At 30.6% G+C, this 24532-nt stretch overlaps 5 protein-coding genes and 1 long non-coding RNA gene across 6 annotated transcripts; 2 read left to right on the top strand and 4 right to left on the bottom strand.

Annotated features, from left to right (window-relative positions):
• Window positions 1-160: 160 nt before the first annotated feature.
• On the bottom strand, window positions 161-2661 carry LOC106356919 (glutathione S-transferase U23). Its single transcript, XM_013796634.3, has 3 exons — window positions 2520-2661; window positions 1505-2311; window positions 161-825 (listed from the first exon to the last, which is right to left on the bottom strand). Exons 2-3 carry the CDS (start codon window positions 1817-1819, stop codon window positions 478-480), a joined length of 663 nt encoding a protein of 220 aa, XP_013652088.1. The 5' UTR covers window positions 1820-2311; window positions 2520-2661; the 3' UTR covers window positions 161-477.
• On the bottom strand, window positions 2530-4335 carry LOC106356918 (glutathione S-transferase U22). Its single transcript, XM_013796632.3, has 2 exons — window positions 3269-4335; window positions 2530-3021 (listed from the first exon to the last, which is right to left on the bottom strand). Exons 1-2 carry the CDS (start codon window positions 3581-3583, stop codon window positions 2680-2682), a joined length of 657 nt encoding a protein of 218 aa, XP_013652086.2. The 5' UTR covers window positions 3584-4335; the 3' UTR covers window positions 2530-2679.
• Window positions 4336-5039: 704 nt separating this feature from the next.
• On the bottom strand, window positions 5040-6330 carry LOC106353439 (glutathione S-transferase U20). Its single transcript, XM_013793197.2, has 2 exons — window positions 5858-6330; window positions 5040-5548 (listed from the first exon to the last, which is right to left on the bottom strand). Exons 1-2 carry the CDS (start codon window positions 6170-6172, stop codon window positions 5210-5212), a joined length of 654 nt encoding a protein of 217 aa, XP_013648651.1. The 5' UTR covers window positions 6173-6330; the 3' UTR covers window positions 5040-5209.
• A 2870-nt stretch (window positions 6331-9200) lies between these two features.
• Window positions 9201-11415, top strand: LOC125576237. The gene is made up of 3 exons (XR_007314630.1): window positions 9201-10083; window positions 10451-10714; window positions 10795-11415. It is a non-coding gene; the product is annotated as an uncharacterized LOC125576237 (long non-coding RNA).
• Window positions 11416-14515: 3100 nt separating this feature from the next.
• On the bottom strand, window positions 14516-16015 carry LOC106353438 (glutathione S-transferase U19). The gene is made up of 2 exons (XM_013793195.3): window positions 15549-16015; window positions 14516-15033 (listed from the first exon to the last, which is right to left on the bottom strand). Exons 1-2 carry the CDS (start codon window positions 15861-15863, stop codon window positions 14689-14691), a joined length of 660 nt encoding a protein of 219 aa, XP_013648649.2. The 5' UTR covers window positions 15864-16015; the 3' UTR covers window positions 14516-14688.
• Window positions 16016-16187: 172 nt separating this feature from the next.
• On the top strand, window positions 16188-22283 carry LOC106356917 (VQ motif-containing protein 10). The gene has a single exon (XM_048735739.1). It carries the CDS (start codon window positions 21795-21797, stop codon window positions 22110-22112), a length of 318 nt encoding a protein of 105 aa, XP_048591696.1. The 5' UTR covers window positions 16188-21794; the 3' UTR covers window positions 22113-22283.
• The last annotated feature ends 2249 nt before the right edge of the window (window positions 22284-24532 follow it).

Here is a 24532-nt window from a genome sequence, read left to right as displayed (position 1 = left end):
TATAAATTTTTCTCTTTTACATTTTTTTTAATTATTAATTGAATTCTGGGTAAACAGATAATAATGTTGTTATTTAAAAATGTATAAAAAATAATGTTTTTGTTTTCGTGTACATAATTTTGAAACGTTTACTAATGAAAAGAGAAAGAGAGAACTTAAGTAGCCGTTCAAAAAAAAAAGAACTTTATTTAAGGTTTAAAATTTATTTTTGGATCTCAAACACACCAGATTTTGAAACCAGAAGGAAACAACATGAAAAAGAAACAGAGCAACATATAACATAAAAGGGAACATTCTGCAGATGAATCTAGTTTTTTTTTTTTTTTTGATAATTTTGGTGTAATTTCAAAGGTTTTCTAGGTTCAAAGACTAATCACCAAAAAATCCACAGAAATCCCGGTTTTCTTGCCAATTAAAGCGTCTATAAATGGTCAAGAGGAATCAAACCCATGACGGAAGCTCGAGCTCCAGATGAATCTAGTTGATTCCTAAAATATTCTTCCGATAGTCAGAGACTGACTTAAGCACCTTATCCGAGTCGGGCAAGACCTTAGCCACACTCTCTCTTTTTAAACACCTCTCTGCCCAAGCAATTAGCTTAGGAAACTCTGCTACGATGCTCAAGTTTGCTACCATCTCGTACGTACGAAACCAACTATAGAATCCGATAAAGGCAATGTCCACTAGCCCAAACACGTTTCCTCCAAAGAAAGATTTGTCTCCGAGCTCGGAGTCAAGGTTCTTGAGTACTTCCATGAACTCCATCTTTGCTGCCTCTTGTTTCTCCCCTGTTTCTCTCTGTAAAGCCTTGCACGGTCCGGCCGTCTGATCCCATACAACAATTAACAACGCATATTGAACTATTATATTCATTTTTAATACTAAAATGTTAATCTTTACATGTGTATATATTAAGGGAGATGAAATATTTCAATTTAAGTTTGTTTATTTAAAGTATAATGATTATAATGTACGTGGAATATTTTGTTTATTTTATAATGTGGAACCGGTTCATGAAATTTTGGGGTTATATACAATTTAAAAAGAAATTCTGAAAAATACAATTTAAAAAGAATTTTAATAAACAACTTTTTAAAATTTCAGAATTTTGGGCTAATGTTTCACTAGAACTAGCCTTGTTTTTTTGTGTATACATAAGCATAAAATAATGAGTACTTGTAAGTGACGAGATTTTTAATACTAATATAATGTTTCATATATATGTACATATTAAGGGAAATGAAATATTTCAACTTAATTTTGTTTATTCATAAGTATAATGATCATAATGTAAGCGAAATATTTCATGCAAAGCCGATACAAATATTTTAGGGTTGTAGACAATTTAGTAAAATTAATAGATAACTTTAAAATCAACATTTCAGGCTAATGTTTCACTAGGACCGGCTTTGTTTCATGTGTACATACAAAAACATACAAGAATGAGTATAGGTAAGTGATTATGATGCAAAGAACTCAAATAACCAAAAGAGAGAAAGTAAACCTTCTTGTCAATGTAATCTGACCAGAATCTGGCCTGAGCTCTGTGGTAAGGATCAGAAGGGAGAATAGGGTTTGTGTCAGGCCAGACTTCGTCGATGTACTGAACCTGGATGATGGATTCGCAGATCGGTTTGCCTTTGTGTATCAAAACAGGAATCTTCTTGTGAATAGGGTTCATTTCAAGAAGCAAGGGGCTCTTGTTACTCAGATCTTCTTCTCTGTATCTATACTTCACTCCTTTCTCCTCTAGAGCAATCCTTGTCCTCATCCCAAACATGCTCGACCAGTAATCCAAAAGAATCACCTCTTCTGCCATCTTTAGTTGTTGGTGAAGAAGAAGAAAGAGTCTGAAATTTTTGGTAATTATAGAGCCAATTAAGAAAATGTGTAGTGTCCACCTATTCTAGGCAATCTCACTGGTAGCTTCAAACTAATGAGCCTAGAGAGATCTTGAGTCAGTGATTTGCTATATCTCTGTACTTGTGTCATGTCCACCTACTCTACTTCCTCGTTTGCATTATTGTAACCTAGTTAGGTGGGTGTACACGTGAGTAATGTAACACGTGACTTTAATTAACATACAAATGATACCACCTAGTCAGTACTTTGTTTTGGATCATGTAAAGAGTTACAGCACAATGTCAACGTCAGGCACGATCAGAACATCAAGCAAAATGGCTCTTGTCACTTGGATCTTCTTCTCTGTACTCATATTTCACTCCTTTCTCCTCCAGAGCAATCCTTGTCCTCACCCAAACATGCTCGCCCAGTACTCCAAAAGAATCACATCTTCTGCCATCTTTAGTTGCTGGTGAAGAAGAAAGTAGTTTTAGTAATTATTTAACCAAGAACATTGGTTTTGAAATCAAATTCTCCATAAACTCTCTCATTACAACTTTTTACATAAGGGAAGAATAAATGGACCTAGGATTGTTCAGTTAGATTAGAGCTTCTGATCAGTGATAAGTGGATTATCCCATCTATTATATATATTACTTAAATCCTTTCTAACTTACGATGTAGAACAGTAGAAGTCTTCATTTTTAATAAGAACCATGTTCTTGAGTCACAAGAAACAAATATTCTTTGGAGAAAATAAAACTGAAAAAGATAAAACAGAGAACAAAGACGTGAGATGGAATCAATTCACAAACCAAAGATGAAGAAGGATGCAATTTAGACACAATATATCTTGCGAATCTTAAAGGCGAACTCAACGATCTTCTCAGGGTCAGGGACAGAGTTAACCACGCTGTCTCTTTGCAAACACCTCTTAGCTGAAGCCATAAGTGTTGGACACTCTGGTTCGATGCTGAAGTTACCGCATTTCTCAGATGCTTCGAACCACATGTAATAACCAGTCATGGCAATGTCTACGAACCCAAAGTTATCTCCTCCGAAGTAGGGTTTGTTTCCAAGCTCAGACTCAAGAATCTTGAGTGCTTCAATATACTCTTTCTTGGCCTTCTCTTGTACCTCGCCTTTTGTTGACCATATCTTATCCGCTGGTTCGTAAACCTACAAAACCAAACTAGTCTTAACTTCACATATTGTCTCAAAATAATAGAAATAGAATTTGGATAGGAGTGCCGAACTGACATTTTTTTAAAAATTCATAATGCCCTACGCTCAAATAAAAATTTGTGCCCTTATTTTTAATATATTTTTTTATAATATCCTAAGTTAATTCTCGCGAATTGTGATGCCTAAGCGATCATTTTTGTTTTCCTATGGTCCGGATGGACATAGATAATAGGATAGGTACCTTGGTATCGATGAAATCGACCCAGAATCTGGCTTGAGCTCTTTGGTAAGGATCAGAAGGGAGGAGAGGGTTCTTGTCTGACCAGACCTCGTCGATGTACTGGACTACGTTCATGGATTCACAGACTGGTTTACCGTTGTGGATCAGAACCGGAATCTTCTTGTGAACCGGATTCATTTGGAGAAGCAAAGGGCTCTTTTCCCTCAGATTCTCTTCTCTGTACTCAAACTCGACTCCTTTCTCTCTCAGTGCGATCCTTGCTCTTACACCGAATGGGCTTGGCCAGAAATCTAGAAGGATCACCTCATCAGCCATTCTTGGCTAGTCTTGTAATAATCAAAGATGTTAAAAAAGAACTCTGAGCAAAACTTCAGAGTAATAAATACTGTAGTTATTGTATTCTTTGTTGTAGAGATAATGTTTTCTTTGTCAACAACTATTGTTAATTTAATTCAACAAGAATTGAAATTTTATATTAGGTTTTACAAAATGCTTAGGCCACTGCTTACGTCACTATACTTATGAGTTAAGATCTTTAAAATCTCAAAGCTTCTCTCTCTCAAAGAAGTCAAACGTTGGAGAGCTTAAGAATAATTTCTGTCACTTAAGAATTAAAGAGCAAAACATCATTGAATATAAAGAAAAACAAACGTCCGAGTTTTAGAACAGCAGTCCACTTTACAGACACGATCTGTATTGTTAGAAACACACAACATTCCAAAAGAGCTGAACTCTTATCTTGCTCAATCCCCCATAGTTGTACCTTTTTTTCTTTGCAGCCCCATTAATCGAAGATTTAGAAAATATTGGTGATGGAGAACTTTTTCTATTCTTATTAGTTATTGTTTTCCATGAAAGCAATTTTAAAGCAAGAAGATTTGTGCTCAAGTGAGCTTAACAAAATAGTTAATGAGATATGAAATGAAGTGGTTCATAGAGCTTTATTCATATGCAAGAAAATAAATGAAAGGAAGAAGATAAAGTTGTCACCAAGATAAAGATGATTCAAGATTGATATTCATAAAAGATTGAAAGAGAGAGTTGCTTGTTGTCTAGGTTACTCGCAGAGTTCTAAGAACTTTCTACTTGTAATGAAACCCTTACACAAATGGGTATATGACATAATATTGGCTAGCTAAACATTGTCTTGGGCCTGTGGTTAATATTCCTTTCATATACTAATATTTTCAGAAAAAGATTCGTAGTGGAGTCTCCACTCAAAGCCTCGAAGCTAACTGAGCATAATCTTTAAGCCTTTATGACGCACTATCTTTTTGGGTCAGTTCCATGCGTCATCACTGTTTACAGCTTTTATGTTAAAACATTTCCCTACAATCAATCCTAAGAAACAAAAGAGAAAAACAACAAACAAACCCCAACACAAATAATGGATTAGAGGTATTTTTAGTGGAATCTCTAGAGAGTGCTTATGTTGCCATGCCCTCCCAAAAGTGACCGAGAACCCAACACGTTTTGTACTTAAAAAGAAAAAGAAAAAAGGTTCTTTCTTTTTCTGTTGGGCCATCACTACTTGCATGATCCTATCGTGGCTACCTACTCTATTTGTCGGTTTGTATTAATATTATTGTCTATTGCGTTTGGTGGACTCAATATTGAGTTCCTCAATATTTTCTATCTGCTGAATGGAAAAACGTAGCGAGAAGAACGTAGCGACAAGCAAACAAGTCCCACATGTTCACGTTAAATATTTTGAAAGGGACGCTCATCCAAGCGATTTTATTCTAATAAACTACTTTGTGATACGACTTTATATTTGGAAATAGATTTTATTTTAAAATGCATTACTTAGGGTCCATACAAACCACCACACAAAGACTGACGCTTGCCCTCACGCATTATTAGGAAACACACAAAAACCAAAGTTAAAAACAGAACACAGCATCATCAGAAACAGAAGGCACAAACAAGGTTTTATTCAGATCAGAGATTATTCTTCCTAAACTCAGCGGCGTACGCAACAATTTTCTCTTGGTCAGGGAGAGACTTAGACACACTCTCTTTCTCCATACACCTCTTAGCCCAAGCAATCAGTTTTGGACTCTCTGCCTCGATGCTGAAGTTACCAAACTTCTCGTATGCTCCGAACCAACTGTAGAATGTAATAAGTGCAATGTCTACATATCCAAAGCTATCTCCACCAAAGTAAGGTTTGTCTCCAAGCTCAGCTTCAAGAATCTTCACTGCCTCAATAAACTCCTTCACCCCTGCTGCTTGTTCCTCACCTTTCTTTCCCCATATCTTGAACTGGGCATCACTAAACTGTACATCCATTGCGCATTGTAATTAAACATCGAATTATTAGTTTAGACGATAAAATAATTGTCAGAATGCTTTTAAGACATCAAATAAGCTTTAAGATGAGTCTAGAAACAAAACCAGTATTCTAAAATGCGGTTTAGATGTACACTATCCTGATTTCATGATATACAATGTTTTATGCGGATTTAAATCCTATAATTTTTCTGAAAGTAACAATTTGCAAACTTAACCCAAATTCATCTAAACCCTAACTATTGGAAATTTTTAATCAAAGACTTATTATATAGGACACAAAAGGGATGCGGTTACCTTCTTGTCCACGAAATCAGCCCAAAACCTAGCCTGAGCTTTCCCGTAAGGATCAGAGGGGAAGAATGGGTTCTTGTCAGACCAAGCCTCGTCCACATACTGGACAACATTGAGAGACTCGCAAATCGGTTTACCGTTGTGGATCAGAACCGGGACCTTCTTGTGAATCGGATTACTCTGGAGGAGCAAAGGGCTCTTGTTCGTGAGATCCTCTTCTCTGGCCTCGAACACAACACCTTTCTCTCTCAGCGCGACTCTAGCCCTCATACAGAACATGCTTGGCCAGTAATCAAGAAGAATGGTGGAGTTCGCCATTGGTTTAGATCACTAAAGCTCACAAAGAATGGTATGTTCTTGGTTTATGTTCAAAGTGAACAAGGCAGTGTGTGGCTAAGAAAGGTGCGAGTGGATAATGATTTTTATAGGGGAAGATAGGAGCATCTCCATCAGCGGAGTCATCACTCAAAGTATCTACGATTTTTTTTTGTTATGTCACATCAACTTTATTTAAAAAAAAAAAGAAACATCAGAGCATTTTTAATGCAGTATTATATTAATACCATTTTATAACAAAATTAAAATTTAAAATAGAACAAGATGAATCTTACGTATTAACAGGGTATTTTAACAAGAAGCGAGCATTTCCCGCCTAAGAAACAGATCTCAAGATTTTCTCATCTATCTCCTCTTTATTTTTAAAAAATATTATATCTAACAAAAGGATACCGGGTAGGAAACCCTGTTAATGATGCTCTGGTCCAAACATAAAACCTTATAAGAGTATGAAGTTTATTTTTGATGTCATTCACTTTCTTATAAGATAATTTCCCGCCTATATAATATATGTTTCACAGGGATATTAAAACAATCTACTCTAGATTTAAGTCCAGTTAAATTTCTCTAGTCAATAACCAGCTTCCTATGCGAATTTCAGGATGTAGATTTCTCTGGAGCTCCACGAAAACTAGGCAATGTCACTGGTAACTTCAAATTAGTGGAGTTTAGAGATCTTGGGTCACTGGTTCGCTATATCTCGATACTCGTGTCGTGTCCACCTACTCTACTTCCTCGTTTGCATTATTGTAACCTAGTTAGGTGATGTACATGTTACACGTGTTTTGATTAACGTGCAAATGATACCCCCTAGCTAGTCAATGCTTATTAGTTTATGCATTTGGATTTTGGAGAGAGTTATATCATAATGTCTAAGTTCAGAGACAAAACATTATTATATTTAGGTTGGTTTTTCTATTATTAGGTTGCAGTAGTTTGTACATTTAAAATTAGATGCACAAAATGGGCCAATAAGCATTCATCTAATCTCTATTATTAAAAGAGAAGTACCAACATAAATTGCTCTTTAATTTTCAATGTTATTTACATTTGAATGTCACTTAAGTAATAAATTTACCTACCTTTTAGTATTCTTGTCTTTAATAGTTTAATTAATGCATTTTCCTAATATAAAGTATAACAAATTATGTTTATTTATTTAAAAAATATTTCCTATAATATGGGTAAACAATAAATTATAAATGCAATATCAAAAATGTAACAAGATTTTATTATTACGGGGCAGTTATTTTTTATTTTAATATATTAACTACGTCTAAAAAACATAAAAGTGTTATAAAAATACATAATATAAACCATAAAATTTTAAATAATATATTGAATTATTTAATCATATAAATCAAATATAAAAATAGATAACCATTTTACTTTACATTAAAATTTTGATCCATAAAAAATACATTTGCACGAACACACGAGTTATATTTTTAAAATATGGTTGTAACAGTTGACGGATCAAAAAATAAAATAAAATTATTCATTATAAATTCTAAAATGATTGTGTTTAGAAATATATTAAATAATTATTTAATATATGTATATATATATATATATTTTAAAAACATAGATTACCACTTATAAAAGATAAATATTTTTTTTTGCAAACCAAAAATAAATACCCGTGCGGATGCGCGGGTCAAGCTCTAGTTTGTGTTAAAAAAGAAGAATCATTCATCTAATTTTTATTTAAATTCAGCTCATTTCGCTTTAATTTTTTTTAAAATAAACAAGTTTATTAAATTGAACTACTTTTTAGGAAATGAATATAGAAACTATGAAAATATTTATGTCTTTTTATTTTCCCTAAGCAACTTCTGTTAATATTTATTTAATCGGCTCTTCTAAATGATACCCATTAGTACTTTGAACCAAGACATGATCCGTTGATAAGCCTGACATGCCCAATAATCTACGGAAAATATTATTTGACAAATTTCAATTAATATATTAACGAGTTCTGAAAGCCAGTGCTCACACATTCATAAGCTAGACAGATCAATCTTGATAGGTTATACACAAATCATACAAGAAAGAAAAGTTGAAAATAAGTTACAAAAAAGAGTTGAAATGAATTTGTGTCCATATAATTGTGCTATATATGCGTTTGATCTATGTATGTGCGTACAAAATAAACATCAAATATATACAACTATATAAGAATGTAAGATTACATTTACGTGTATGATATTTCATTTAAATATTTTTTTGATAAGTTTCATATAAATATTTTTGATAAAGTAGTTCATAAAAATATACTTTAATACAAACTAGAGATCGATCCGCGCATCCGCACAGTTATTAATTTTTACATTTTTATACATTGATATATGTTTTTCATAATTAGTATTATATATTTTAGATGTATCGTAATATAACTAATTATTTTCAAAAGGCCTAGACCGAATTGGGTAATATGATTATTTTTAGTATAAATATACTAACCCGTTTCAGAAGTTTCTATACATCAGAACCGAACTCATCTAGATCCAGAAGAATCCAACTCAAAACCCACAAATAAATTTATAATATTCAAGTGTGGCCTAACTTAAAAAAAACATTACCGAAAAAGAACAACTCATACATAAATAGATAGTCAATGTTCATGCTTAACTATAAACTAATAAAAAATATTTTTTCTATGTGTTTGGCTAAATTAAGCAAAAATAGAAAGAGTTTTTTTTAGTAAAATAATTATATGAAGTGAAAATTAAGTGACAATAAATATAAATTTTTCTTTTTTTGATTTAAGTTATTATTTTATTCACAAAATATGTCTTTAAATTATGTTTTGGCTACGTAATTTTCTACCGATTGAAACTAAAATATATAAAAAAGTTTAAGTAAAACAAACTAAACAGAATGTTTAACCATATGCAAAACCAATTATTTTATATTTTTTATTTTATAATTGGCACAATTAATGTTGATTAAGTAATAAATAAAAATATGCTATATTATTATTATGATAATATAATTAATGATGTGATGTATTTTTAAAATAATATAATTAATGAAATTGTTAAACTAAATGATCTATACTATACTAAAAAGAAAATAAGCTCAAAGGAGAAGCATGCCACCTAGGATTAAAAATTCGGACCAATCAGAGACAAGTTTTTGACACGTCATTACTCAACCAGAAAATGAACAATCCTGGTTTCTTTCGGTGGCATGAAATTATTTTGTTCTGGCCCAAAACAAGCCCACTTGAGTTAACCCCTATCCTCGATCGATTTCCCCTCAGTCACTTCGTCTTCTCCGCTTCGTTACCGCGATCGCACCTCTTATCAATCAATAGTTTTCTAAATTTACTCTTTATGAATTCGTTTCACATACTTCTCTATCACATCTTTATATACTGTTTTTTCTTTCCTTGCTACAAACCATAACCAAACCTGCTCAAATCAAGCTCAACCAAAAGGCAAGTCCATGTCTCCTCCGCCAATGCTCACAAAGTTATGTTCTTCAATGATATCTCACCATGCATGTCCCCATGAAACCCAGTTATCATCTGATATAGTTTTGGGACCCTTTTCCTCATAAATTTAGTTTCTCCTGATTTTTATTTTAAATATCGTTTGTCTTCTTTTTTTTTATCTCTCTAAACAACACATCGTCCATGTTAATCTTCTTTCACATTGTCTACAGGGAACTGAACGGTTATTCAATGATTCATTCCATGAAACAAGGATCAGTTTACAGACTCTTCATCTTCTACCAAAAGCAAACCGGTATCGGGTTGCTGATCATAGCATAGCCATTTCTTTCTCATACAACTCTGACATGTTGGCTCCCTTTTTACAAAGACTGGTTCTGGTTCTATTCATATGAGGATTTTGAAACTAACTGTGACCTCAAAGGTGACCTTCACGGTAAGCTCTCTAATATTTTCATATCATCTCTGAGTTACATTGTTTTATGATTGGATTTAGTCTTTAGCTTTTGTTCCTGCATTTACAATATAGTAATTAGTTGAATACAAATAGTTTGTCAACGTTTGCTAATGTGATGCTAATTTATTCACCATTCCAAAAATGTCTCTGCTTCTGTTTATGTTTTCATCCTAGGCGTTTTTTTGTTGTGTGTCATTGGTTGCTAATTTTTTCGTACTTCACATATAGGATCGTTAAAAAAATATATAACTTATTGATTATACTATATTTTTATGAGCATATACTTGGATAGGGTTATTGTAAGTTGTACATGAGAGGGTCAACATGTGAAGCTTTATCGACACAGGAACAAGAAGAGCAAGTGAAATTTTGGGCGCAAAATCAAGGGCACAAACAAACACTTGAATATCCTTGAAAAGATCTATGATATAAGTAATATTTTTAGCTTAAAGTAACTCAAGATTGTTTTGTTTGGTGCTGCACTCTTAAGCCATTGTTTTGTCTCTTTATGTTAGCAAGCTTCTTGCTCCTTGCTTCTGTTGGTTGGATTACTAATAGATACATATGTTTTCCCAGTACAACAACAACTTCCTTAAATACTTGCAGCCAGGTAAATTATTATTCAGTTTTGCCATGATTTCACGTGTAAAAAACAAATGTTATAACCGTCTTTGTTATTTCATATGACAGATTGACAGGTATGCAATCTAGCCATGAGTGAGTGAACTGGCACTGTTGTGTGGTGACCAAGCGTGATCAGTGAATAATGTGGTTTGATGTATGGGTTGGGTTTTACATAGCTGATGTTGCTGATTTAAGCTGCTACAAAAAGCATAAAACCTTGGCTGATGTGAAAGACTAATATGACTCATAACTGACTTCATCTATCACACCTGTTCAGTTAACAAAACAGACATTTTGTAAATCGATTTTATTGACAGTTTTCTATTTGTTGTGCATTAAAAACAAGAAAGAGAAAGCAATACAGGAGTTCAACATGGTAGTTATTCAAATATCATTTATGTGGGGGCAAATCACTAGAAAAATGGTGTAATTGCCAATTTAGACCAGGAAATTACACAAACAAATTGGTACACATATTTTAAAGAAAAAGTATCAATCAATTTATAGAATATGTGACGTACCACCCAAATTTTTAAGAAACACAAAGTAACAATCAAACTATAGTATATGTGACGTACCTTCCGAGTGTATATCGACAGTGGGCACACATGTTTTCTTGGCAATGATGGCACATAATCCCTAAGTAATTATGTATTCATCACAATTATCTGAAATCGAAAAACAGAAAACCAAAGAACCAGGTTCAGTTTGGGTTCAAAGAATCCTATTAATTACCTGAGCAAATTCTATATCTGTATAAGCAAAAAACCAAAATCGAATTGAAACTGATAACCAAATGAATACTTGAATTTTTATAAGATATAGTATTATCTCCCGTGCTATGCACGGATATTATTTTTATGTAAATATATATTTATAAAAAAAATATAATGTATTTATAGAAATTATAATGAAAATAGATAAATATATTTTCTTTCTTTGAATTATCACCACACAAATAATAAACACCTTCGAGCAAATGGAGAATTGTATTGACATATATATATATATATATTTTAAGTTTACCTTTCTCTTTTTTGACCAAGAAAAAAAAATTAAGTAGGTTAGGAAAGAAATTTTTCATTAAAAAGAAATTTAACATGATGCAATTTTAATTTCAGCATTGGAGAGTTTGGCTCTTTTTAGTTTCACTAACCCTTTTAAAAAAGTTCTAATTTTACTAACCTGGATTTCTAAACTTCATTTGCCGAATAAGTTCCACCCAATCGTAAATTTGTTTCTTTCTTTTCTCAATACACTAAAGGAATCAAATAAATTTAGCTTAAATATATTTTCTTCTCTCCACTTTTGTTAAAAAAAATACTTTTTTTTATCTTCGTTAATGACAAAGCTTTGATTTGCTATTCTTTTATTGAAGATATAAGTTCTAAAAACACTCAAGGGCTATTTCTAATCTGAAATATGCGAAAAAAAAAGAGATTATTGATTGAGAATAGAAAGAAACTGAACTAAATTAAGAGTAATCATAAACATTTTTATTTTGCATCAGTTAAAATCTCAATCCAAAAAACGAAGAATATGAAGTGATGAATATAAAACTGTTTTGTTATTTTCTCTTTTACCTTGGCTGGCTTTTCATTTCATGCGTCCCTCTTTCTGTGTATGTGTCTGTTATATGTTTTCTTCTTCCTTTTTAATCTGTAAATTTTTCTTTTATCTTTTTAATATGAATTCCTTTTAAAAAAATGAATCTATAGAGAAGAAGAATGAGAAAACGAAGGAGAGAAGGAGATCAAACAAAGAGTAAAATTAATATATGGAAGGTTATATGGAAGGCATAACAGTTTTGAATCATGATCATTACTTTTGAAGTGGTGTTTATGGTTTTTCTGAACGTGGTATTGATAATCTGAATATTTTTAGGGATTTAGTTATTGGATGTTGAGAAAAATTGGAATCGAAATTTTCTTTTTGTATTGACATTATTAATTTTTTATGCATATTCCACATGTCGCTCTTTGATTCGCCAAGCGACTTGCGCTTTAGTATATAAGAGATAATTATTAATATTAACTATATTTAGATTTAAAATAAATAAATATTTCTAAAATACTATTTTTAAAGCAAAATACTCAAATATTTTTTTATCAAAGATATTTTAAGTTATCCGGGTTTTTATCAAAAACCCCAAAATCTGATATTTTATCTGAAACCTTAATTTTACCTTTTTAACCCAAATTAACCGAATAAACAACACCAAAACGGATAAGATTCAAAATTATCTCCGATATTAGTCGGTTCTTAACTTTGTTACCCAAACAAAATCGAAAACCGAAATAACTAAACTGAATAAAATTGAATTTCTTAAATTCCAGAATGAATCATATATTCTATAACCTAAAACGAAAATAAACCGAGCCGATACACAAAATACATGTGCCTATATAGTTTTCAAGAATAAATTTGTTTTTGAACATTAATCATAATTCATATTTATATAACATGGATAAAAATTATAGGTATTACACAAATTAAATAAAAAATATTAGTCAAAAACCCGGGCGTAGCCCGGAAAAATCTCTAGTATATAGAAAGACAATTAATGAAATTATTAAAAAGATAATAAACTTCTTTTTTATATTGCTATACATGTTTCCAAACAATTTTAATTTATATTGCTATTAATGTTTACAAACAATATCAAAAAGTATTTCAACAATATAGACACTTCAAAACAGAATATGTAACATCATAATTTACACTGTAATATATTTTGATACTAACATTTCAAGCCAGAATATGTGACATCATAATTTACATTAGTGTCGTCGGCTCGCGGTGGTGCTACTATCGAAGTCCGGAGTAAGATTATCTTCAATTGAATACTATTATTTTTTTTATATTTTACACTAAAATAGAGTAACTCTATTATAAAATTGGATTTGTTTCAATGATTCACTCTATAATAGAGTTATACTATAATAGACTAAAATATAAAGAAATATTGTTTTTATAGAGTAACACTATAATGGTTCACTCCATGGAGTAAAAAGACAACATTTTATATATTGTACTCTATTATAGAGTGAATTATTGGAGCAAATACAACTATATAATAGAGTTATTCTATTTAATTGTAAAATATGGAGAAAAAAAAGTCTTAACAGTAATGTGCAATTGCATGCCATAAAATAAGAAACTCAAAGGCTGTATCAACCGAGCCCACTAAGCATCAAATGATGAAACCCGTATGTGTAGAAACGATTATCGTCAGCCTCTCAACCAGTTTTTCCATAATAAAATAAACGAAAAGAAAAGGGAGAGTTAGAAACAATTTTTGTCCGAAAACTATAAAAAAATCTTGAAAAAACTTTATGTGGTTTTCTACATTAGTTTACTTGTACTTTTTAGAAAATAATATCAAAATTATGTTATATTAATATTTAGTTCATAGATATTCAGTGGAGAAAGTAATATTGCTATAATATCTTTGATCTCAGTAAGAACATTTTTGGTGTATTACTTTACTTTTTATTTCAAAATGAAAGTTAAGACTCCTACTTCATTTCACATCTAGAAAATAGAATAATAGATAGAAAATAAAGTTATTATTCTACTTTCAAAGTAATCCTCATTTTTTTATTCTATAATGGAATGAAACTAAGAAAAAAGTTTATTCCAAACTTTATTTTGAAATAAAAAATGGAGTGAAACTAGAAAATACTCGAGCCACTACAAGCATTTCACATTTGTTACTGTAAGCTAAACCCTCACTGAAGATCAATCCCCGCCGTTGCAAAACACATTTTTATTTAGAAATCTCAAGTTACTAAAACATCATTTATTCCACGCTTAAGATGCAAACAAACAAGAACATACAATTCTCTCCACATCCATCCAGAGCTCTAGCATTATTTAAAAAGACATGATCATCAAACCAAAGTAAAACAGGACACAACTGAGCACAAATAGTAACAAAACGAGAAACAAACAGATCTTCTACTCAACCCCAAATTTCTTCCTGAGCATAGCCATGAACTCAACAACCTTCTCAGGATCAGGTAAGGACTTGGCCACACTCTCCCTCTGCATACACCTCTTAGCCCATGCAATCAGTTTCGGACACTCTGCTTCGATGCTGAAGTTACCAAACTTCTCATACCCAGGGAACCATGTGTAGAATCCAATAAGTCCAATATCCACATAGCCAAAGTCATCCCCACCAAAGTAAGGCTTGTCTCCAAGCTCGGTTTCAAGAGTCTTGAGAATCTCAATAAACTCCTTCTTGCCTGTCTCTTGTTCCTCACCCTTGGTCGCATACACCTTCCTCTGTGCCTCGTACATCTGATCACCCAAACAAAGCTCAAAGGTAAAGCCCATGAAGCATCAAATTTAAGTGACATCAAAGATCCAAACTTTAACAACAACAACTCATCTAAAGATCAAAAATCTAACAACAACTAATCTAAAGATCCAAACTTTAACAACAACTCATCTAAAGATCCAAACTTTGATCTCAAGCTAAGAAAAAAACAGAGCATCTCGATTATGAAGCATCAACTTAAACAACTCCTCATCAGTTTCAAACTCATGAAACATCAACTAAAGATCAAAACATTAACAGCAACTCATCTAAAGATCAAAACTTTAACAACAACTCCATCTAAAGATCCAAACTTTGATCTCAATCCAACCAAAAACAGAGTATGATCTCAACCTAACCAAAAACAGAGGATCTGGATTATGAAGCATCAACTTTAACAACAACTCATCAGTTTCAAGCTCATGAAGCTTCAACTTTAGGCAAAAAGATTAAAACTTTAACAACAACTCCATCTAAAGATCGAAACTTTGGTTACCTTCTTGTCGATGAAATCAACCCAGAACCTAGCCTGAGCTCTCTGGTAAGGATCAGAAGGGAGGATAGGGTTCTTGTGAGGCCACACCTCGTCGATGTACTGAACCTGAATGGCTGATTCGCAAACCGGTTTACCGTTATGGATCAGAACCGGAATCTTCTTGTGAACCGGGTTCATCTGGAGGAGCAGAGGGCTCTTCTCCCTCAGATTCTCGTCCCTGTACTCGAAGTCGACACCTTTCTCCCTCAGCGCGATTCTTGTCCTCATGCCGTACATGCTAGGCCAGAAATCAAGAAGGATCACTTCCTTCGCCATTGTTTTTTGCGATCACTGGAAGCTCACCAAAAAGAGATTTGTTTACTGTTGGATTGTGATCTTGTGGATACTTGTGTTGAGAGAGTGTGAGGGTTACGTTGTTTATAAAGACAGGTGATGGGTACCAAAATGGATTTTGCTTTCTACATTTGTTTATGTCAACTTAATCTTTTCGAAGCATGTGGATAAATTGTTTTTGTCGGTCGCAGATTTTTAATTTCAATATATGAGAAGGCCCATAAGACATGGCCCAAATGTTTCAATTTTAATTCTTTGGAAAATGAAACAAAATACTATTTTTTGTATGTAAACACCTAATCTATTGGACTAATTACTTTGTAAAATCAATTATTTGTTAAGAGTTTATTGATTAAAATTATCTAAAAGGGTGCTCATCTTGAAAGTTAGTTGAATACAAAATAAATGATATGAATTAGAATTAAGAAAATGAGCTAAAAGTTCAAGAAACTAGGTGTGATGCCCTTCCTCAAAGAAAAAAGGAAAAAAAAAACTAGGTGTGGAAGGTAGGAGAGTAACGTACGCTGACTGAGTTATTCGATTCTAGATGGTTCGGGGAGTGAGTAGAATCTGTAGATTGTCTATATAACATTGAATGCTTAGGCAACTACTTACGTCATTAAAATTTGCTATAGACTCGTTTGGGCTGGGCTCTTTTAAGCGAATTGTAATTTACTTGAACAGAAAACTAAATTTTGTGTCACAACCCAATAGTATTTTGTCTCCTATACTTTTACCATAAATAATATTTAGTACTCGATAATTGACAACCCAAATACTGTTTTTATTGCGCATAAGAATCTTCTTTTTGTCATCTGCGCATAAGAATCTATATGCTTTTTTAAGATGAGTTTTTGTTTTATTTAGTGTGTTTCCACTAAATTAAATTCACACCCTTTTCAGGTTATGCTATCACTCAAATACATATATGCACGTTAATACAATCATAGTCATATTTATATCGTTATCTAATATCTTATGCAACAGAAAAGAAATATTAGTTCAAAAAACAGAAGAAAATAATACACCAATCATAGTTAAGAAGAAAAAAATCTTACAAATCTGGTTCTCAGATTGTTAAGGCACCTCATGGGAAGGATTCCGGTGCTCTGACAGGCCCAGTTCAAAAAGCAGATGGGCCATGTACCGTATTTAAAAAAATAATTAATAACTGAATTTCAGAGTTAAACCCTTAATATGTAAAAGCTAAAAAATTTGGGACCCTAAAGAGTATTTAAAATTTTGATTAAAAATGTAGGACTGAGCATTTGCACTCTGTGCACTCACTTAGAGTCGGTACTGGGAACTGGTGTATTCAAAGCACTTGCGCTTGGAGCCTTGGGCATATTTGTAAGTGCCTTAGATTTCTTGCACGACAAGAAATATTTGATCTACTTGTGATACAAGAAACTCATTATTCATTCTCGCCATTTCTTGACTTTTTAAATTGGGAAACATATAGGACGACGTCCGATGGTGTTCTCGTTGGCAGCAGGAGAGGCTGGAGTGAGGAAAAGTGCTTCGGATGATGAGAGAAGAGTTCGAACTGATCACAATGGCATTTAAGTGGGTGCATGCACTTTTTTAAAAGAGATCGCAGGTAACCACATAGTCACCGATTGTGATGCTCATCAGGCACGTTTAGTCTCAAAACTGTAGATACCAAAATCGAAAACATTGTATTCTTCTGTATCTATCCTTTGATTTGGTGTATTTTAAATGGCTACCTCTAGTCCACTCTTTTGCATTTTATTTTCTCTCTAATATATCTTTTTATGTGTGTTTACGCAATTTTTACTCTTGATTACAAAAAAAAACTCTGGGACCGAAAAACTATCTCATCTTATTTTATTTTTCTTGGTTTAAATGTTAAATCTCATCATTTGTAAACTGTAAGTTTGTAACCCTTATTTTATGCGTTTTATTTTGTAGCAAATATTTTCTATTTTGTGCGATTTATTCTGTAGCAAATATTTTAGTTTGGAAAAGACAAACTCATTGTTTTGGATCTGATTGTAATTAATCGTTATAAATTAAAATCCGCCTGAACGGTGTCGAAATAGTAGTACTTAAGTAAAAGTTTAAAACTACTAGATTTTTTAATACTTTTTCTAAAAGACGATCAAAACAAACAGAAAAATGCAGGCGAGTCAAGATTTTTAGTCAAGATCTCACTCTGTCTTTTATTGCCAAACTTGACTTTGGCTTTGTATGTTCATGTGTTGCTGAATATTCTGAATATGATGATATCAAACATTCAAACACTGAATTTTTAACATCCTAATGAAATAACGAATAACTGATTCATTAATGTCCTTCGACTGATCCCACATATGTTCATACAATGATTTTTTAATTGGAAAGAAAATTGACAAAATGATATATAAATATATAATAATATTTTTCAATTAAGCGTAAATTGGTAATTATTTTGCAATTTGTGGAAATAATTTGCGGAAAGAATATGAGTCAGACAAAAAATGGGCAGTTGGAGGAGCTGGCCGCCTGACCGGGTCCCTCTTGAAGTTTGGAACTCTCCATGAAACATCGTATGTAACTATCCTTGACTTCTTACATCATTGTGGAATTTTTAATCTCTTTTACAAATTAAAATAAGAAAATGATGATGTCTAAAAGTATGGTTAAGCTATATCAAGTTATGAATTCATAAACTCAAGATGCGTATTATTAAAATTACCTCATAATAATAGTTAACTTGAATAATTTCGATCCATTGAATTATACGCAAACATTACCTCATATGTTGTGTTTTATGTACTGTTTTCTCTTGTTCCTAAATGTGAAACACTAATATTTATAAAAAGAAAAGTCTAATTATTTGAGACACATTCTCTATCACTCGCAAAAAGGTCTTACGTCATTACGTCAATATATTTTTTTTTTTTTGGACAACACGTCAATATTTTCTAGATACATAAATAACCAAAGAAGATTTTATTTTGGTACATCAAAATAGTTTTTGGGACGTGTAAATTCTACACACGTGCAAATACTTTCTAAATTTTCTGTAAAATTTCCAGTCTGCATTTCGCATGATGTGGATAGGATTTCATCAAAGAAGGTGTGCTTTGACCCGATAAAAAATGTAGTGTTTTTGGTACATTTAATATTTATAGATAGTTGAGTCGACAAAAAGAAGAAGAGGATGGTTAATTAGTTATATAGTGATATGAAAATTTAATGTTTGGTCCGTTAAGGCTGCTGGACTGTGTTAACGGTCAACATGTCTCAACCATCAAAGAGTTCATATATATGTATATTTGGAAGCCAAGTGATTATGATTGATCGCATCAAGGGTAGAAATTAGAATGAATGTATGACAATTTTTAGTTTTTTTGCTGATAATATATCATTAATTATTATGTTTTAAATCATTTGAGGCTTACATGCCATCATCACATTTTCTACAATTCTAATCACTGAACTAAAAAATTCATTTAAAGATTCAATACTTTGTTTTTTAAAAGGACAAGTGTAACTAATTCAAAATTTTGATTTTTTGGTCATTTATGTTATATGCATCTAGTTTAATAGGAGATAAAAGAACACTATGCATGTAAAAATTATTGTTATTGTTTACTTTTTCATAATCATGGTTAGCGTTCTTTTTTCAAGGGGGATAGTTATTTCGTAATTAGTATTGTTGTTAAAATCTACCGGGGAGAATCGTAGTAGTCATTTCATTGATGAAGTTTAAGAAAATCATGTCATTAACAAACAATCAGGAATAAAAATCTATATAGGTACAAAATCTTTCAATCATCACATCAAGGTAGGCACTGCTTAGTCAAGAAAAGGTAAGCATTTCTAGAACGAACCATCTATATTATTAAAACTGAAGTACACTTTAGTAATGTTTGGAAACATGAATAGTACTATAACTGAAAATTGTTTGGAAACGAAGATAGCAGTACTACATTAATTGTATTTCCATATTTCACTCATATTAATTATATTGTCTTAACAATATTTTACATCATTAATTATATTACCATAATAATAATAGTGTGGATTTTATTTAGTAGTTAATCAATATTAGTTTTGTGTCAATTATAAAATCAAAAAAGTAAAATAACTGAGTTTTGCATAAGGTTAAGCGTTTGTTTTAATTTGTTTTACTATAACATTTTTTTTTCAATCAGTGGAAAATTACGTAGCCAAAAACATAATTCAAAAACATGTTTAGTGAATAAAATCATAACTTAAATCAAAATAATAAAAATGAATTACATTCATTGTCACTTAATTTTTCACTCAATATAATTGCTTACTAAATAAAAAAATCTCTTTCAGTTTCACTTAATTTAGCAAAACACATAAAAAATATCATTTATATTAGTTTATAAAATCAGTTAGGCATGAACACTAAATATCCACTTAGGTACGAGTCGTTCCTTTCGGGTATCGTTTTATTTTGTTTTAAAATTACTCACTCCTTGAATATTATAAATTTATGTGTAGGTTTTGAGTTGAATTTTTTTGAGTCTGGATGAGTTTGGTTCTGATGTATATGACCCTAAAATATCTAAATAACCAATGTATTTGAAACGAGTTTGGATATTTGTACCAAAAATAACCATATTATCTGATTCGATCCGGATCTTTTGAATACAATTAGTTATATCACGACATATCTAAAATATAAAACACTAATTATGAAAAACAAATATTAATGTATAAAAATATAAGTATAGTTTTATTTTAGTAATTTCATTAATTATATTACTTTAACAATATATCACATCATTAATTATATTTACCGTAAAAGTAATAATGTAGATTTTTATTTATTAGTTAATCAATATTAACTTTGTGCAATTATAAAAAAAATAAAAATGTAAGATAACCGAGTTTTGCATATGGTTAATAGTTTGGTTTAATATGTTTTACTAAAACTTTCTTTTGTCTTAGTTCCAATTGGTGAAAAATTACATAGCAAAACACATAATTCAAAGGCATAGTTTATATGAACAAGATAATAATTTAAATCAAAATAATTAAAAAGTATTACATTTATTATCACTTAATGTTTCACTTCATATAACTATTTTATTAAATAAAAAATTCTTTCTATTTTTCTTATTTTTGCCAAATATATAGAAAGAGTTTTCTTTTTAATCTATTTGCAAAATCAGTTAAGTATGGACATTCGGATACTCATTGAGGTACAAGTTGTTTCTTTCGGGATTAATTTTTTTGGATTTTTAAATTAGGCGCCACTTGGATATTATAAATTTATGTATGATGCTTGAGTTGGATCCTCTCGGGTCTGAATGATTTTGATTTTGATGTGTAGAAATATAAAAATATTTAATTAACCAATGTATCTGAAAAGAGTGTATATTTGTACCAAAAATAATCTTATTACCCGATTCAATCCAAATATTTTGAATACAATTAGTTATACGACGACACATCTTAAATATATAACACTAATGATAAAATAACAAATAATTTATAAAACCGTAAAAATTAACACGCGCACGGGCGTGCGGGTCAATCTCTAGTATATAGTTAAACATCGTTCGACCCAATAAAACAATTTGGAAATTCAACGACCACAACTAAATAACGATAAAACTCTGGTCGTCGAAAAATAAAATTCTAGGTCATCATCTATTATTTCATATAGGACAATATAATAAGTTTATTTTAAAAATAATATAAAATTTGACTTAATAAACTGACCCACTTCAGTGCCCCCACGACAATATATCATATGATTATGAACTTATGATTCGTGTTTCTCTATATATACACACTCAAGTAGGCATATAAAACTACAAACATCTGGGAGAGCTCTAAAACTGCCTACCAAGATCATTCACCATCAACAACACCAAAACTCTTACATTTTCTTTGTTTTTTCCCTTTAGATTGATTTCTTTAATAATGTCTGAAAGAGGGAAAGTGAAACCGGAGCCAATGAAAGTTGTGTTCATTAACACACAATACGTTGAAACAGATACACGTAGCTTCAAGACTGTTGTTCAAGAACTCACCGGTAAGGATGCCATCGTAGCCCCCGGTCCTTTCGAGTCTCCATCCACTTCCGACGTCCGTTGTTACGGTGGAGGTAGTAAAATAGTCGAAGATTCCAGACGGAGCAATGGCGGTGGAGGAGAAGTGGGGACGACGACTGAGTTTGATAGATTTTTCAAGGAGATGCCTCCAATGGAGGAGTTGTATAAACTATGGTCAGATAATTGAGTCATTGAACTCTACTAAGATAATGTCGATTTAATCTTCGTTTTGTTCTCAAATAAAAAATATTGCTTTCATCCACTTCGTATATGAATTGCATTAAGTGGATCGTTACACCCTGAGATTGCGAAGATTATATTTTTGGAAAGTGTAATATATATGAATTGCATTATAGTACTACCGCCCATTTCTCCGAGTTCTCTACGGGCTTAGAGCTTACGTTGTTGTGCTAAAGAGTCGATTTAGTTTGATGTATGTACTTGAAAGAAGGCTTACGTATACTTGCATATGTCTAGAAACCGAGAACATATTTAAAAGCACGGTGGACGTAATATATTCTTTAGACAAATCTTTTACATTTTAAGAAATCCAAAATGTTATATACTTCACAAGTCAGAACTACCAAATCATGTGAACTAATATTTTTGCGTTTATAAGGGGGTGTTAGTGTGGGAATCTAATTTATAATGAGTTTTAAAATTTTCAAGTCTAGTATTATTGGTTTATAGATTTTCACACTCTCATTAAAATCTAATAATCTAATATTATTGGTTTGATGATTCTATAATTTTATACAAAATTATTTGTTATTTAAAAAAATTAGATTTTAATGATTTACAAATCTATTAAAGTAAGTGTTATTGGGAATTAAATTCTTAACATTTTAATTCACAAAACAAGATTTTGAAAATACTACATGTTTCTGTTGAATTCTTAAAATCATTACATCACTTTATTTTTATAGATTTTCACAATATACAAAATTTTTTACAATATTTTTTGAATTTAACAAATCTCTTAACTTTTAAAATCAACAAACTCTATAGAAATCTAAGTTTCACAAACACCCCTTAAATATGAAAAAGATTTGTGTAAAAGTGCGTAAATGGCTGAGCATAGAGCAATAAAACCCCATGGTTGAGCCTCTCTAACCAACCTAGCTTTAACCAATTTTCTAGTTGGTTGAACCTTTTTTTTTTTTTGTAAGCTTGGTTGAACCATTTCTTTTACATCAATCCAAAGAACACACACGATTTTGTGCATCTCATATTTATATGTATGGTTTCAATCCAATCAAAACGTAACACTAACTAATCTAATTTGAAAATATCACCAAATTTTGAACAACAATTTGAGAATAAATCCTGGTACAAAATACTCCAAAGACTATAACTTTTCTCTTCTTCCACTATCTTATATATTAAAACAGAAGTCATGACTTCTTTTCATGTGTGATTTTTTAAGTTTGGACCATTCATAGAAAATATCATATTTTACATAAGTTCATTATTATATCTTTTAATATCTTTATCTTTTTATTTGAAATACAAATGAATATATTTAAAATGTTCTAACAAAATCTTTTTAAAATCTTCTTAGAATCTTTTTAAATTTAATTTTAAAAATTAGTTAGTTTTAATTTAAATTATCATAAAATATAATTAGAAATTAAAATTGAATATGGTTTTAGTTTATAAACGAAAATTTAAATAAAATGAAATTAATTAATTTCACAAATACATTTACTAATAATTTTTAAAGATTTTGTTAGAAATAAATATTTATTTTAATTTTATTTTTTTCAAATTTGTTTTCTAATAAAATAAAAATCATGATTTTTTTATGAGTGATATTTTTATTTGGACCATTATTTAAATTTTATATTAAATGTATATCACTAATGCTAATATACATAATATTTTTAACTACTTTAATCATAATATCTTTTATATCTTTTATTTTATTTTTAAAAAAAATTAAAATTCTAACAAATCTCATGAAAAAGATTATAATAAGATCTTTTTTTGTCTTTTTTTTGTCATAAATTGAATATAAATATTTTCAACTAATTTTGTAATTAGTAATGAAATGTTACTAAAAGAATAAAATTATATCATATTTTATCAATTTTATAATAATATCTATCATTTTAAAATAAAAATGTTATATTGAACAAAATATGATAAAATTATTTAAAATTGATAAGTTAACATATTTTATTTTCATAAATATAAAATATTTATGCTAAAAATATAATATGTTGGTAGAACGGGTTAATATTAGTAAACTATATAATATATGTATAAAAATTTAACTTATCTTAAACTTTTTAATATACAGTAATTTATTATATAAAGCTAATAAACATTAAAAATTACTAAAAAAATCTAGCGATTTGAATTACAGATCATGATTATAAGTAAATTAAATACAAAATTATTTTCATATATGTTGTTTCATGCATTAAAAAATTTAGTTTAGTAATCAAACGCAAATTCAATAAGACAAATATATAATAAGCAACATATATATATATATGATGATTTTAATTTACAGCTTGAAAACTATAAAATTATTATATTTGGTATAATTATGCAAATATTTAAATATGTGAGTAATATTAAAAAATATAATAATTATGTAAA

This window comes from Brassica napus, chromosome A7 (assembly GCF_020379485.1).
Source record: "Brassica napus cultivar Da-Ae chromosome A7, Da-Ae, whole genome shotgun sequence".
NCBI classification, from domain to species: Eukaryota; Viridiplantae; Streptophyta; class Magnoliopsida; order Brassicales; family Brassicaceae; genus Brassica; species Brassica napus.
The sequence above is the reverse complement of the archived record's forward strand: the minus strand, read 5'-3'. Positions and strand labels throughout refer to the sequence as shown.

Coding starts and splice junctions, on each gene's coding strand:
- LOC106356919 (XM_013796634.3), bottom strand. CDS start 1,819: ATGGCAGAAGAGGTGATTCTTTTGGATTACTGGTCGAGCATGTTTGGG. Junction 826..1,504: donor CAGATTACATTGACAAGAAG/GTTTACTTTCTC, acceptor GTATGGGATCAG/ACGGCCGGACCGTGCAAGGC.
- LOC106356918 (XM_013796632.3), bottom strand. CDS start 3,583: ATGGCTGATGAGGTGATCCTTCTAGATTTCTGGCCAAGCCCATTCGGT. Junction 3,022..3,268: donor TCGATTTCATCGATACCAAG/GTACCTATCCTA, acceptor TTGGTTTTGTAG/GTTTACGAACCAGCGGATAA.
- LOC106353439 (XM_013793197.2), bottom strand. CDS start 6,172: ATGGCGAACTCCACCATTCTTCTTGATTACTGGCCAAGCATGTTCTGT. Junction 5,549..5,857: donor CTGATTTCGTGGACAAGAAG/GTAACCGCATCC, acceptor ATGGATGTACAG/TTTAGTGATGCCCAGTTCAA.
- LOC106353438 (XM_013793195.3), bottom strand. CDS start 15,863: ATGGCGAAGGAAGTGATCCTTCTTGATTTCTGGCCTAGCATGTACGGC. Junction 15,034..15,548: donor TTGATTTCATCGACAAGAAG/GTAACCAAAGTT, acceptor TTGGGTGATCAG/ATGTACGAGGCACAGAGGAA.
- LOC106356917 (XM_048735739.1), top strand. CDS start 21,795: ATGTCTGAAAGAGGGAAAGTGAAACCGGAGCCAATGAAAGTTGTGTTC.